Below are 16,023 nucleotides of genomic sequence, written 5' to 3'. Positions count from 1 at the left end.
GACATATTGATAGGCCTTTTCTTCTTTTATAATTTCTACAGGCATGGGCAGGCACATGGAATGCCAGAGGACAGTTAAGACAGCATCTTAAAATGTACAGAGATGACTAAAAGTAATTGTATGTGGCAGATTTTGTTACTTCTCCAGGTAAAAGCTTATACCTTCTTGATCCAAGCTCCCTTCTGACATTCCACCCTTACCTGCATAGCAAGTTTTATGAAAAGTTAGCCAGTGAGTCATTCAGTATTTTAAAGCAGTGAATTAGAAGACACTACGTAGACACAGTACAGCGTCATGCCTGCACTTTTCTCCACTTAACACCTTCCCCTCTTTTTGTACCTTTTCCTGCTCATGTACACATCGTATCCAATTTACCACAGTGTCCACTGGTGCACAGCCAGCAATGGATTTCACCTTGTGGATTTTTTTGTTTCTTGCAGAATTCACTTTCAATTAGTTAAAGAAATAGGAAAGTGTTGAATTATCTGTCAGAGCACACTGAGTTGTTCTGCTCAGCATACAGATAACGGGGAAAAAAACATTCATTGAGACAATGAATTTAAATCACATAGAGGAAAAATAAAAAAGTAAATCTAGATGATTAGAGTTCATCTTCTAGCATTTTGCTTCTTCACTGACTCTGTGTGCCCTTTGGTAATGGATGAATGGGAGCAAATCCCCAAATAGTTGGGCAGCAGTCAAAGCATTTTACATTTTTTAGTGGATGTGAAACTAAGATCCACAGTCTGAGTCTGACTGCATTCCCAGACACTCAGTTATCTTGCATATTAGTAATTCAATAGACTGCTTATGAGACCGGCATCCACCAGTGCTTGAACATGCAGACATATTAGTTGCAAGTCCTATTTATAGCGCTTTATGTGTGCAGACTATAAGAAACAGCTATCAGGGAGCATGAAAGTACAATCCCATTATTCTGGCTGCCCAAGTGGCATGATTGTTTTCAAAAACGTGCTAAGCCCCCTCCCTAGTTATTAGCATGCTTTATATAACCTAAATGATGCTGAGGTATTTTGCATTTGCTTGGTCCAGACTGTGTGCTCCCAGGAGCCTTGCACTGCCTGCAGCACTGAGCACTCTCTGCAAACCCCCAGTCAAATGTCTCATACTCAGTTTGACTGAGCCCTGTAGCGCACCCCTTCAAATTGTGTTCCTATCTGGTGGATGCCCTTTTCTTACAGCAGAAAAAGGGTCCCTTGCAATATGAGTAAATTTAAAGTATTCCTTGAGTTCCTATGGAACCAGATTTATTGCCCGTTGTTCAAGTTTTTTGTATTAAAGATGTTTGCTTTAGCAATTGCTGCTCTTTGCTTTTTCTTAGTTTAATATGGAGTTAAAGGGCATGAACTTGAAACTGGGAATAAATGTACATTTAACATGTTGCTTACTGCTCTGTATTCTTATCTGTATGTATAACTGTACATATAACAGACGAACTGCTTTGTGCAAATTCTTTTGCTCATAACTGCATGTAAGCGTCAATGTGCAAGTACTGTTAATTGAGAAGCTGGCTTAGAAAATAGCATTTTTGAATGTTCTCCTTTGCATCCAGGTCATATTTTTTGCTTCCAAATCTTCCTGTACTAAGAAATCTTTTTTTTTTTTTTTTTTTTGGTATAAAGATGTAAAAGTGGAAAGCTTCTAATTCTGAAATGCATCACACAGCCTTCCTAATTTTATTGAGAAGACCCATTTTATCTTCAGCACGTACTTCACCAGAAAGAAAACCTTTATGAATTTGTCTCTGACTGAGATGTTTTAAAGATCTCTGGGGCATGCAGAGATACAGATCTATACTTTCAGCCAGTTAGATAGCAGATACATGCTATCTAATGCTCTTATCAAATATTAGTCTTGAATTACATTTTAGCTGCTTTTATTTAGAATTCAAAGCCAAAAGGGCTGGTTATAGGGCTATTAGAGTTTGATATGTTTGCCTGTCTTCCATTGAAAAATTGCTCTGCACAGTAAGTGAAAAGATCTTCAAAATGAAGGCAAGAAATACTTAACTCATTCCCCACTGTTATTTGGCTAATTGTAACCTTGCAAAATTGTCATAAAAAATTAACAGCTAAAAATCCAATCAACACTTTATAAATATAAAAAATATTAAATGTAAATGGAATGAGAAGATTCTTTACTCATTCTCCTCTATTCACTACCCCTCAATGAGATCACTTTCAATGAACAGGATTGCTTACGCTAGTAATGCTATTACTGAAATAAAAATATTTGTTTCCTAACACTCACCCTAAATAAAAAAATATCGTTTTACTCTGAAGGCCATCTGTTTTTCATTTTTAAACTATCATAATGGTATTTTATACCTTTTAAATGTTACATCTCAAGATTTGAAAAAGCATGTAGTTTTCTACTTACTGTTTTCCACCAATAGATGGCACATGAAGCCCTAGAAATTTATTCACTTGGTACAGCATGAAATAAGAACCCACAGTTTGCACTTGCCAGCTGTAAATCGGTGCTCTGTGATACCTCATCAGATGTGGACATGCTTTAGTCCTAGCCTATCGACCTTGCATTATAAACCTTATTCCAAATTTCGTAGTAGCTACATCTTGTGTGTAAGACTCTTAATTCTTATTTATTTTGTCCCACTCCATCATGTCAAACTGAAGTTTGTGCACATTGCCCTTCTCTCTTGGTTGGGAAGGTATTTGTCAGCACAGCGTAGCAGCTGTTACATTCACTCGGGGTCTTAGAACTGAGCTTTCTGTAATGAAACAAGAAAGCTCTGCATTCATATCCATGTCACAAATCATACCGATTGTAAGTTGGAACAGAATAGCTTGAAGCTCAAGCTTTGATTTCCAGTTCTATAAAAGCTAGAAACACGAGAGCGAGAGAGGTAGGTGGCAGAAAGAGCCTACTACAGTGATAAAACTAGTTTCAGTAAACCACAATAAGGATGCTCGTAATGCGATACTGTATTTCTTCATATACAATGCTGTATTTTTTTTTAAAAAATCAGCTTTTCTCTGAAACATGGAAGTAAAAGGGATTGAATCTTGTTTACATACAAGCCAGGTATAGTGCTTAAAGTCACAATGAAGCAGTACAAAAAGAGAGGGATTTTCTTCTGCGCATGATATAATGGTTTTAAGGACAGGATGTAATGGGTTGTAATCAATTGTTTGTAGTATTTACTTGAAAAATGAATAGAAGCATGCATAAATCACATTGTTTGAGAATTGCAGAACACAAAAGAATACCTTTCCTTCCAGGCAATCTGCATTAGTAAATGTGCATCATTTCTCCTGCAAGATGATTTCCTGAAATCAGTCTGCCTCACAATTGCCCTGCTGTTACCGGCAGTCTAAGTATTGATGACTAAGTGACCATTAGAGCTCAGCTGGTTCTTCTATATATCACAGTAGCTCCTCCAGGCTGTCTGAGCAGACAAATTTGACTGCTCTGATCCCTGCATGGCAGCCTGGATGAATTCTATTAATCCAATCCATTCACTAATCCTTCCATTTTTATAAGTTAATTTGGTTTTGTGAGCTCCACTTCTAACTGTAACTCTCAGCACATATTAAAGCTTCCACTGTATGGGTAACAGCAGCAAAACATGGATAAAACCCAAGGCCATCAAGAAACATCAATGATTAGACGCTGAAGAGCGAAGATCATGCAGCTGAATCAGTGACTATTAATGACTCTTTGCCAGTAGCGTTATAGAAGAGGAAGGAGGATGTCTGAAATGGCTTCAAATTAACAGCTCTCCAGTGAACAGGGGAAGTTTGGCAGCATACATCACGACCAAAATGTTAAAAAAAAGTTGATTTTAGGTATCCAATTTAGGTGCCTTAGTCTCTCTAGTCCAGATGACAAAGAGAAGACAGCTGTTTGAATGCCCCTCTCTAGGAAACCCCATGACTATGCAGGAACCTGAACTTCCAACCCTATCACCTCAAGCAAATACCCCAAATCAGGCAGCATGAATGACTCCTTTAAATATTGTACTGTCACTGAACGTGAAACAAATGGGTGTAATTAACAAGCAACTTCCCAAGGGTCAGGTCATAGCATGCAAAACCAGCACACTACCACTGACTTGACAGTAACACAACACTAAGCTGTACATGATCTTGACCCGCAAATGACAGCACATCTTACCACAACAAAATTATTAAATGATCAGGCTGGCCTAAATTTATGCATTCCCCCTTAGCTTGCTTTTGTTTGGATCCTCTCCCCCAAAGAGTAAACTTTTCATTCAAACCTTAATTGAGAGCAGCCTGTAGCCAGTGAAACTGCAGAGAAAGGTCTGTAAACAATAACGGCTCTGTAGAGAACAAGCTGACCTTTATAGATGTTAAACAAAACAAGAAGGGTTGATTGATGCCGTGCAGTACATGCTCTCTGAAATATTAAACCCAAGAAAGTCATAGAAGGTTAGTTTATGAACATAACAGTGTGATAAATTATGTCAGTGGATGGTGGGGTACGAAAGGGGAAAGCACGACTGGGTAAAATATTCAGGGAAAAATGTCGGTATCCTCAGCTGGAAAAGTGTGTAATGCTGACTTCTATTAAATGGAAACAAAAACCAAATCTATGTTATCTAGAGCAGGTCAGTTGCTAAAGTCTTCATGACTAATTTTTAAAAATTCTGATTAATACAGTAAGATAAGGTAAAAGGTTTCTTAGAATAAGTATTCTACTAGTAAGTTCCAAAGTATAATTACTTACAGTTTAGCCACAAGCATGTTATTAATACAGAGAAGGGCAATCTAACCTATATAGAATCACAGAATCATTTAGGTGGGAAAAGACTCTTAAGATCATCGAGTCCAACCATTAACCTAGCACTGCCAAGTCCACCACTAAACCATGTCCCTAAGCACCACGTCTTTCAAATGCCTGCAGGGATGGTGACTCAACCACTTCCCTGGGCAGCCTGTTTCAGTGCTAGAACCTTTTCCATGAAGAATGTTTTCCTAATATCCAATCTAAACCTCCCCTGGTGCAACCTGAGGCCCTTTCTTCTTGTCCTATCACTTGTTACTTGCAAAGAGACCAACATCCACCTCGCCACAACCTCCTTTCAGGTAGTTTCACTTTCAGTCTGCCTGGGTCTTGTCAACCCAAACTACAGACAAAGGCTGCAGAGTGCTGCACTTCTTTCTTTCCATTGCTCCCTTTTATTTTTCCCTTTCCCCAGAAATGTATGGGGTGGGGATGGAGGTTATTCAGCTTAAATACATCTCTTCCTGTCACTTTCAGGAATGGGATAATTTCATCGTCCAGCACTTCAAGGAGGTTCCACGTAAACCTTCTCATTTCCGTAGACACTCCTCAGTCTGCAATGGTATTTTCAGGTGCAAAAGCAGGTCCCTCTTATATGGTAGATGTAGGAGCAGTAAGCGCTATACTCTCGTTGCAGATGCTAGCACTGGAAGAGTTGTCCCACCAAGAGACCTAGGGGTTCAAGGAGGTAGAAGACCCCTTAAATTTCAATTTGCAGCAGTTCAGAGATTCGACATCTGCACTATAAAAGTCTTGAGGTGCAAGGACTGTTCAGCTGAACCAGGTTGAAGGGCAAAGATGATAAGAGGGTGAGCAGGAACAGGGTGGGTGCTGATAGCACTTTGATGGCAGGTGAAGAATATTCCTATTGAACCTCCTGAAGTTGTAGAGGGACCATCAAGTCCCCTCAAGGACTTTGTGAAGAAACAAATCCCACAGGCTTGAAACTGCATGAGAGAGAACTGCTATGCAGCTCTCTCTATCCTTCTAGGCCCGCTGTCCGTTCCCAAACTGAAGTATATCGATGAGTCTCAGCTGCTCCCTAGCTCCTGCCCAGTCCTCTGCATCAAACTTGTCTTCCCATCCATAGCAGCAAGTCTCTAGGCATAGCATACCCCATGCCCACCTCAATGTGGCTCTGAAGCCAAGAAGCCACGCTGAATATTCACACCCCTTCTGCAAGGAGGGAGAGGTAAGCCTTCACTTCACTGGACTTGCAGGGGAAGCCACATCTCTCATCCAGCGGTAACAGGACACAACCAGTTATTTACAGACTGGTACCATACCATCTCTAAAGCAAAACACACATCCCTGCAGCAGCTATCCAATACCGTAAACAAGGACCTAACCAGGTAGTAAAAGCAATGCCAGAACAGAAGTACTTAAATACAAAAATGTTTATGCCAAAACCATAGTGGCATAAACCCAAACCCGTCATGCTTTTTATATGCTTTAAACATGGGTTCCAGAAGACAGCAAAAATGGCTTTGGACAGCAAAGGAGCCCTCTGGCATTAGAACTATTTGCAATGCAAAAGAAGGTTGGAGAAAGTTAAGGATCATACTGTGATCCTTCAACTAATATGTTGTGAATCTGAGGTGAAAAACTGAGATCACTGAAGTCAAGAAGCATTTTGACATCAGTGGGACTAGCATCTCTCCTCTGCTTTTAAGCGAAAATACAAATTATGTACCTCTAAAAAAAGGGGTTAATAATCAACACATTATAGACTATTTTGCCTTAAACTGAAGAAAAGCACTCTGCTAATGAAACATGAAAGTACAGGTACGTGTCTTTGAGTTGGTTATTGGGTAAGGTCTGTGCAAAGCTTGTGGGGAGAAGGGACTTTCCAGAAAACTCCCAAAAGCAAATCTATGATCACATTAGGAATCTACGTTAAAGGGACAAAAGAGGCTGGTGAAACAAGTCCAGCAAGGTGTAAAGATATTCAAGTAGGAGAGAGAAATGAGAAGTCTTTCCACAACAAGGAATCTCATTTGAAAGCTCAGCCATAATATTTGTTGATTGATTTTCAGAGATGCTGAGTTGAGTTTGAGGATACTCAGGATCACTGAATATCAAGGAAACTTACTTTATTCCTGTGCACTTTTGAATAAATTGCATAGTATCTGATTCATTTTAGCTGCAGACAAATTATTGAAAACTTTTACATTTTCCCGGTTGCAAACTGAAATTATTTACCATAGGTGTGGCCTCTGTGAAATCCATCAGGAGGTCACCTGGCTCCAAAGCGAATGTACTTCCCGCATCTGTGGAACTCTAAAGGCAAAGAAGAAACCCAGCTTTGAAAAAAGCATTTTGTTTCTTTAATTCTGTTGTTGTTTCTGGGTTATTTTTAATTCCTTAAAGCGTAGATTGCCAAATAGATTTCAAATTTCACACCATGTGTTTTAAGTATGGCTACTCAGGACAGACAGACAACAAAATTATGCACCTTTGAAATCAGGGTAAATATTAATTTAATCCTGATCCACTACCCCCTAATGTTGATGAAAAACTATTACTGATTTTAGTTGGGTCCTGGAGCAGGCTCTAAATATTTCCTTACACAACAGGTTAAACATATTACTACAGTTCTGCATTAAACACTACTCCTAAATGTAGAGTTACTCCATTGAAGGAACACACGTTACCTGCAACTTCCTCCCACCCTTCCTGAATTGTCTCCCAACTGCCATAAGCTCATCTCCTTGCATATTACCTTGCCACCAGGTGAAACCTGTGTTTGCCCTTCTGATGTCTGTGGCGTACATGTTTTCTGTGACCCGGGAGATGCTGAAGACACAGGTGTTGATGCTGCTGCTGCCAGTGCTGGAGGAAGGTCATCTTCATCACTGCAGTTGATAAAAGCAGTCAGATCTTCTCGTTAGAAAATGTCACCAGACTTTGACAGTACTTGTGCTAGAGGAGGCACTGGAAACCTCTATGTCAGCTGTAGTGCTTTGGAGTGAAGTTCTATTTACTCTTCCACCTGCAATGCAGCTAACTTTTCAGTAAATTAGATTTTTTAAGCTTTAAAGATTCCTCAAAAGTCAACTGGTTAGGTAATTCTCATCTGCAAATGGATATGTTATGGATATGATGTGCAAGTTGTGTTTCTATGGAGTATGTAGATGTGAATAAATGAACTGATTTGATATTACTCTAATGTTTATTCTTTTCTATGGAGTCTTGTTGTATTGATAAGAACAGATCTGGTTAAATCCATCCATGGGACCGACTGCTTCATTGGCTTTAGACCAATGGAAGATTTGACACCCATTATGGAGCTAGTCTATTCTATTGTTTTCAAACTGTTTTTAAAGGACTTTGACTACAAAAAGGAGCTCTTTAGAAACATTCTTGTGAGGATATCTTTTTCCTGTCCCATTTATTCCATTTACAGAGAAAACACTTTATTTAAAACCAGGTTGCACGCTTCCCTTGGGCTCTAGGCTGTCAAGCTGAGCTCTTTCCATCTCACCTACTGTCACCACTAAATGAAAACCAGTAGAGAATATTATACCTTCATTTACTTTTGTAGAGCCCCATTGACTACAAATCACTGGGATCAGTCAGCCCTGAGTCAGGATGTTTCCAATTGCTAATTGCAATTGCACGGAGGTAAAGAGTCACCATTTGGCCTACCGAACCTTTATTACTGGGAATGATGTGTGAAAAGGAAAGATTACAGCTTGACAGTTAAAGTGCAGGGAAAAATGATGAGAAAAATTATTTCTGTTCATAAAATGGCACCAATTTTAACTACCAAGTAGGTAGTCCCAGTGTACAGAAGCCTGCCTTACCACTTTGACAGACGCTTCCAGAGCAGAACACAGTACTTCAAAACTACATAGAGGGTACACAGCCTTATGGTGGGTTGTTTGAGTGATAACTATGTTTTTTTATTATGGTATAAAGCTATGGCAATTAATGTTATCTTTTCCATGCTTCATTTTTTATTTCTTCTGGGTAAGGATAGAATTCAGCACTAGAGCACACACAATACATTGTTTTAATGCTGGAAAGAAAATGCAAAAACTTTTGGACCTTTTCAATAGATGTTTTATTAATGCAACAAGCCAGAGTTGGGCTGTTGACCTAGTTAATCTCTCTTTCAGAAACATGGAGCTGACATTTTCTCAGTCCTTGCTCTCCACTCTCAGCAGGAATACACTGGCACCCTCCCCATCCTTGCTGGGTAAAGCTGCTCTGTTACATACAGGAAGTGGAAAATTGTTGAGGACTTGCCAGTTCAGAAAGGCTTCTCTGTGTCTGGGAACGAAACCTAAGGGTTAGAGTCCAGTCTTATCAGTCATCGAGCTATTAGCATGCAAGCTGTAGGTCTGAGAATTGGCATTCTTCACTTTCACAATACTTCTTCACTATTTCTTTGTGTTTCCCACATTTTCAGTCCAGACACAAGATAATTTAAATTGAATAGAATTTGGGTCTACAAATAATAAAAAATCACAGCCCATATTTTTAGCTGCAGAGTCTTCAGGCCTACACACAGTTATACACACCTGTACACACACCTGTAGTTAGATGTGTTTATGTGCACTCGAGGTGCTGCTCCTCATGCCTAACACTCATCAGCTGAAAATCCACGAGGGCAAGACATGCTCAAAACTCATTCCTCAAAAACTCACCAACAAAAAATTGAGAATTCACTCCTGACTACTAAATATATTTCTTTAAAAATATACTGTTTAAATGTTACTTCTCTCTATGTGTGTAATAACACCACTGCCTTTTCCACCCCATGTCTCTGCCTCTATTTTCCTTTCCAATTGCCTCCCACCATCATCACTTCAGTTCTTGCTTTCCCAAGTGCTGATCTTCCCAGACACCACTGAATTCTCTGTGGTACCTTTACTCCCAGTGCTCCCTAGCATCCTTTCCCTTCTGTCTAGGAGAACCTCTCACTCATTTTCATTTACCCTTTCCTCAGTGACACTCCCAGCTGTGGGGCCACATGTTCTGCAGGTGCTCAGCAGCTCTGGGGGGCCAGCTGACTGCTCGCGTACAGAAAAGGGAGGTGCTCAGTCTCTGACCCAAAGATTTTCTCTTTGCCCTTTAAGAACAGGTTGGGTAAACACTTTCTCAGACAAGAATGATCTAGGAATAGCTGATTCTGCTTCAGCCTAATGTACCCTAGAGCAATTTTTTTCACCCAGATTCTTAAAAACTGATTTCTCACTAGCCTTGTTACCTTTAATGCAAATTTATCCTACTACCTTACTTTGATGGTCCCATGAGAAATTTTCTGCTTCTGCATACATAACATCAACAAGGTATCCTTTATATTAAAATTGTCTACACAGCATAACCCTGTTCTCTTTGTTTGCCATGTAGCAGTATTTGAGGACCAAGCTTAACAACCTGTTTTAGATAAAACTTAATTAAAAAACTTTTCCAAGTGTGTATACAAAACCTGTGTCTATAGCTGAAATAGGACATGCCTGTCCTTACAGATCAGTGTGCTCGAAGAAGAGGATCAGCCACTGTGTCCTGTTCATCACCTGCCATATGAAGAGCATCAAAGAACTGCTTCTTTCAGTGTTACAACTTTTTCCTTTGCTGACTGAGATCTACAGTATCAAAATCTAAAAAATCAGATGCATCTTTAAATGTGTAGGAGATTTCCTTTCCCTGGCTTGTAGAAAAAGAGGTAGTAGAAGTGGTGTCTCATTCAAGAACAGCATACTGCTGTCTGAGCTATGCTGGGCAGAGTGAGTGAGCAGGTTTCATTTAGGTCTTGGGAAACTGCTCCTACAGAATGCTGCCAAGTTCCCTGTCACACCTTACCTTCAGGATTGGCGGGCTGTAAGGTAACCTAAATTCTCTTCCCAGCTTGAGTTGTCAATTCCCATCTCCTGTCTCATTTTCAAACCATATTGGTTGATGTATCATGGTAAAGGAGAGCATGTTATGTGGCCTGCTGACCAAGCTGTGGCTGCACGTTCCCATATGTCAGTGTTGGTCTCTTGGATAAAAACCAGTTTGGCTTATTGCTCATTTTCCTCCTAGCTTCAATTTGATTCATTCTTTTGTTTCTTCTCCTAAATAACTTTTCAGTTTTGGTGATGTAAATTGTTACTTTTTTTTTTTTTTTTTTCACATCAAAAGCTAGCGTTCTTAATAGCAAGACAGAAAATAACTTTATATCAATATTTATTAGAATCCTTTTGGAGAGAAGGAAAACTTTTCCTAATGTTGCTATAAATTGAGTAACACCAGAATGTGTTAAATTGCTGGAGGGACTAACAGTTGCCATTCCATGTAGAAAACATATATATTTTTTCTTCATTCTGGCATTGGTGCTGTACTAATAAGTTTATGCTGAGGTCCTTTTTTTCGTTTTCTACTCAGTTTAATCCCCTAGTTTCTAGTGGCCTTGTCTGTCCTTTCATTTGACGGACAAATCAACAAAATGATTCCCACACCTATTCAGTACCTCACATCTCCAGAGGCTCTCAAGATTGGATGAATTAGGTGTAAATGGGATGCCAAAGCCCTATAAACACAGATCACTCTTGCCAGGACTAAGAGACCTAACTTTGCTGGCCGTAGCTATAGTGGCCTTAGCAATTTCTGCATGTGACAAAATCACAGAGAGTGAGAGAGGGAGAGAGAGGGTGCACTTTCTGAGAGGGAATGGCTGACAGCTCAGCTTGACCACCCAATAGCCAAGTACTGTTTTCCTCATTTTGCAAATGAGGTTGTAATGAAGCAGACACAGCAGCTTGCTCCAGCTCACATCAGGTCTTTGACATTTCGTGAGAAAAAGGTTTTTAATTCCTAACCTATAAGGTTGGAAAAAGGCAGAGGGCCTGCAATTCTGAGGGTTAGCAATTGCATAGGGACAGCAAATTCCCTTTGTATTAAAAGCTTAAAGATTCTCAGAGATGAAAGGAATGGTATCAGTATAAGATCATTATCATGTAATTGCACTCATGCCTTTCAGAAGGAATAGCTAGAGCAATAATTAGCATCCCCCTTCATTTTCAGCTGTAGTAGGCAAAAAACATAGAGATAGTGCTATACGTTACTCACAAACTGTACTGCCTCGTTAACTTCCTCACACGGGACACTTTAATATCCTGCTTTTCTGTAGGGCCAGTTGATGGCGTAGTTTCGGGTCGCACTGGGGCTGGACTTCTAAAAATAACAAGAAAAATATATGTGGCACAGTCTTTATTTAAACTACTTCAGGCGTATCAACAAAATTCTAACTCATCAACACATATTTATCTTGCAAAGTGGTAAGTGCTCATTGAAGTCCATCCTTTTGTTCCATTTATAGTCCACAGGCCAGTGTGCATGAACAGAAAAGGATGTGCAAACTCACTCTCCTGTGCATTGCATACCATTTATAAAAGTAGCAACTGATTACAAATACAGAGCTCATGTAAAAGACCATGTGGAAATGTCACTGTTTCCAAAATACAACATCTTAAATAACAGCACAGCAATTCAGTCATCAGAAATATTTTTACAAAAAATACCTTTAACAAAAACTAGTTTATGAATTGTGAAACCTGTTCTGCTTAAAATAGTTTTTACCTGAAATTAAACATTATCCTTCTGCATTTGAAAGAGCAGCTCAAGGGAAATGAACTAATGGATTTGGTCCAAGAAAAGGATACTTTCTAGAAAAAAAGCAAAACTCAGACTTGTTTCAAATGCTTGTGAATGTGAAATACATCAGCAGAGCTAGAGCAAAGCCTAGAAATGGGAATGAGGAGACCCGCATAAAAGGATCTTCTCTTTAGCCATTTATCAGTAGCGTTAACTAAGGCTTGAATACAAATAGCAAAATTACTAAATACAAGATCTTCATGACCTTGGGAGGAAACCACTTCAACTGTGAGTCCGAGTGGCACGAAGACACATGAATTATCTTAAATACTACTTTTATTTGAAGCAATATATTATGATTAAATACACCATATGTGTATTAGAAATGCTATAAACATTATAAATATGCCAAATTTTAAATTAGTAATTTAAAATTCTTGATTAATGATTTGTTAAATGGTATACCGCCATCTAATCTGAAGATACTAAATTAGTAGTCAAGCAGCCCTACCGATTGTTAGTGGGACTGCTCATGCACTGAGGTATCTACCACAACTGGCAGAAGTGGCACAATCTTGTCTCTAATATTATAAATTTGGGTTGAATTTTTCAAGTCTACTTGCATCGTATTAGCCTTCTAAAGTCATAATAAGATAAGCATAATAAGATTAGTTTGGAGAAGAGGAGGCTGAGGGGAGACCTCATTGCCCTCTACAACTACCTGAAAGGAGGTTGTAGAGAGGTGGGTGTTGGCCTCTTCTCCCAAGCGAATAACGACAGGACCAGAGGAAATGGTCTGAAATTGCAGCAGGGGAGGTTTAGATTAGATATTAGGAAGAATTACTTTACTGAGAGAGTGGTCAGGCACTGGAACAGCCTGCCCAGGGAGGTGGTGGAGTCGCCACCCCTGGAGGTATTTAAGGAACATGTAGACATGGCACTTCAGGGCATGCTCTAGTGCCTGAGATTGTTGGTTTCTGTCTGTTTGTGGGTGGGAGTTTGTTTGGTTTTTTTGTTTTGGTTTGGTTTTTGTTTTGTTTTGTTGTTGTTTTTTTTGTTGTTGGTGGTGGTTGGACTCGATGATCTCAAAGGTCCCTTCCAACCAAGAAGATTCTGTGATTCTGTGAAGCGTATTTAATCTTCACAATTGGAGTTCCCCCTGATGGCCCTGTGGGTTTTAAGCTTCATTAACTCTCTGCTAATTCCTGAACCTGCTGTCCAGCTACAACAAGCCCTACTGGGATGGCATAGCCTTCAAATAATATCTTCAGTTTTCCTATGTGTTTTTTAGTCTTTGGGGAGGCCACAGAGCATAAGATGGAGGAATAGGAAGCAGGAAAGTACAAAAGACATACATAAATCATAAACCCAACTCTACTTCTCATGGAACAACTTCTGGTGATTTTTGTTCTGTGTTTTGATCCCATTAATTTCAAGAAGTCAGCGCAGATAGCAGCAAGATTCATATCTTGCCCCTTCCCAAATTCCAATTCCAGGGTCAGTCATTTAAATCTCAGATTTGCAATGAGATTAATGCAGAAAAATCCAACCAGATTTTCAGACTTTTTGCTGAGTTTGTTAGGCTGGCAAATAAGGGGAAGATAAGGGAAGAACAAAGCCCAAACAAAAAACTTATTATCTTGCTTTGAATGCTGCAAATTTTCAAATGAACAAAATAAAAAAAAGTCAAGATACAGTACCACTAGACACACGTACTCCTACTTCAGTAATTGTAACTGCTCAGATAAACTTTACTTGTGTTTTGTATCACGCCAGTAAAATACCCCACTCATTTATTTTGCAAAAACAATAGAATTAAGAGAAAAACTTCTTTCCCTTTATTATAAAATTTTGCAATAATTTTTGTTAGATACTGGACACAGTGACTATCTTTCTCCTGATATTTATCAGCCTCTGGGAGAGGCCACACAAGCACCATTTAATTGCACAGTTTGAGAAGCTGCAGGTTGTCTAGGGTGTAAATTGAAGCCACCTCTGAATGAAAAGGAGCACTGGCAATGCCTCCACCCGAAGAGGCTGACTGAATCCAGTCTACCATAAGCATGAGATGAAATGTTAGACTAGTCCTACCAACTGCAGAGCTGGATTTTTTGCCCTCATTATAACCTTGCTAGGTTAACTCTTTCTACACCAGCCTAAAAAATCTGTGACAGCTCCTGTTTCATCTCCAAACACTCTTCCTCAGTCTGAACGTGCTCAAAACTGTTGCTACTCTCACTTCAGCAACCAGATGCAAGAAGTGCTCAGTTTGATCAACTCAGAGCCTAGTCTGTGTTTTTAAAATCGCAGGCTTTTAATATCACACAAACTCTTAAGAATGATCTCGTTGCTATTCCTGGAAAAGAAGTAACTACAAAGTACAATAACTTACATTGTTATCTTTTGAATTCTAGAGCCAAAATACACTGTCTTATATGGAAAAATACTTTCTTGAATAAAAACCTTGTAATTATTTTGGCTATTTAAACAGAGTCATTATGTGCAGATATCACCATTTGTAGTTTATAGTCCTACATGTAGTAACTTATGTGAGCTTGAACAAAACCTAAAGTGTTGAAGGATCAGCAGGACTCAGACTTAAAAAAAAAAAAAAAAGAAATAGAAAACGTGCAGTCATGCAGCATATTACAGTTCCTTTACAAGGTTCTGTTTCAATGTCATTTATTCATAAGAAACCTTTTTCCTGTAACAGTATCCAATGACTACAGCATAAAAATGAAGGTACTGAACCAAGACAGAGGTACTTAATGACCTGGCACCTTACACAAAGATCTGTCACTTCCTGGTGAGAATGACAATAACAACCACCAATGTCAGCATGCAGTGGCAGGTCATCAGAAACTGCCCGTGTGCTGAGAGCCCCAGCACACTCCTGAGCAGCAGCCAGCATGCTCTACTGAACCAGCTTCAGCCCGTTTCACAAGCCTGCACAAAAACATAAACAAGTCCTAGAGAGAGATCCCCCCCCAAAACAATAAATTCATTTTGTTCCCAGAGTAGCAGCCAACAGGGCTACTGAAACCAAAACTGCTCACAAAAAATATGCGCTCTGGAAGAAATTCTTTACTGTGAGGGTGGTGAGGCACTGGAACAGATCACCCTGAGAAGTTGTGGATGACCCATCCCTGGAAATGTTCAAGGCCAGGTTGGATGGTGTTTTGAGCAACCTGGTCTAGTTGGACCTCTAGGACACCTAGGAGGTGCCCCTGCCCATGGCAGGGGGTTTGGAACTAGGTGGTCTTTAAGGTCGCTTCCAACCCGACCCATTCTATGAGTCTAGATTTCAAGAGACCACAGATGTCCACTGATTTAGCTTGAAACTTCCTTGAGAACATAATGTGGTGCTTGTGCTGAGGGACTCGTGGGGGGTACCACCCTGGCTCAGCTGTAATGGGGAGACTAGTTCTCAGGGCTGGCGTTGTGCTGCTGCCTACACCCCCCTTTGCGTACCGCAGCTGCCACAGACTGACATGCTTTCCTCTTCCCTGACTAAGCTGGCTCCCCGCAGACCTCCATACTTGTTTGAAATGTGGCAAGCGGGCCATGTGGGAACAAACGATTGTGCACTTAGTAAGCTGAAAGGGATGAAACAACTTCTTTTCCCCCCTGGAATATCCAGTTCAGAAT

General features: G+C 39.8%; 1 protein-coding gene across 1 annotated transcript in view; it reads right to left on the bottom strand.

Moving 5' to 3' along the window:
- Nucleotides 1–16,023, bottom strand: part of EPB41L4B (erythrocyte membrane protein band 4.1 like 4B) — a 174,092-nt gene that overhangs the window by 20,634 nt on the left and 137,435 nt on the right. The window contains exons 20-22 of the mRNA XM_074146174.1: nucleotides 11,851–11,955; nucleotides 7,514–7,646; nucleotides 6,994–7,071 (exon numbers count right to left, since the gene is read on the bottom strand). Of these exons, the coding sequence (XP_074002275.1) occupies nucleotides 6,994–7,071; nucleotides 7,514–7,646; nucleotides 11,851–11,955 (316 nt within the window). The remainder of the gene's footprint in view (nucleotides 1–6,993; nucleotides 7,072–7,513; nucleotides 7,647–11,850; nucleotides 11,956–16,023) is intronic.

The sequence above is a fragment of the Numenius arquata genome, chromosome 4 (assembly GCF_964106895.1).
Source record: "Numenius arquata chromosome 4, bNumArq3.hap1.1, whole genome shotgun sequence".
Taxonomy (NCBI): domain Eukaryota; kingdom Metazoa; phylum Chordata; class Aves; order Charadriiformes; family Scolopacidae; genus Numenius; species Numenius arquata.
Note: the sequence above shows the minus strand (reverse complement) of the source record. Positions and strands in the feature narration are given on the sequence as shown.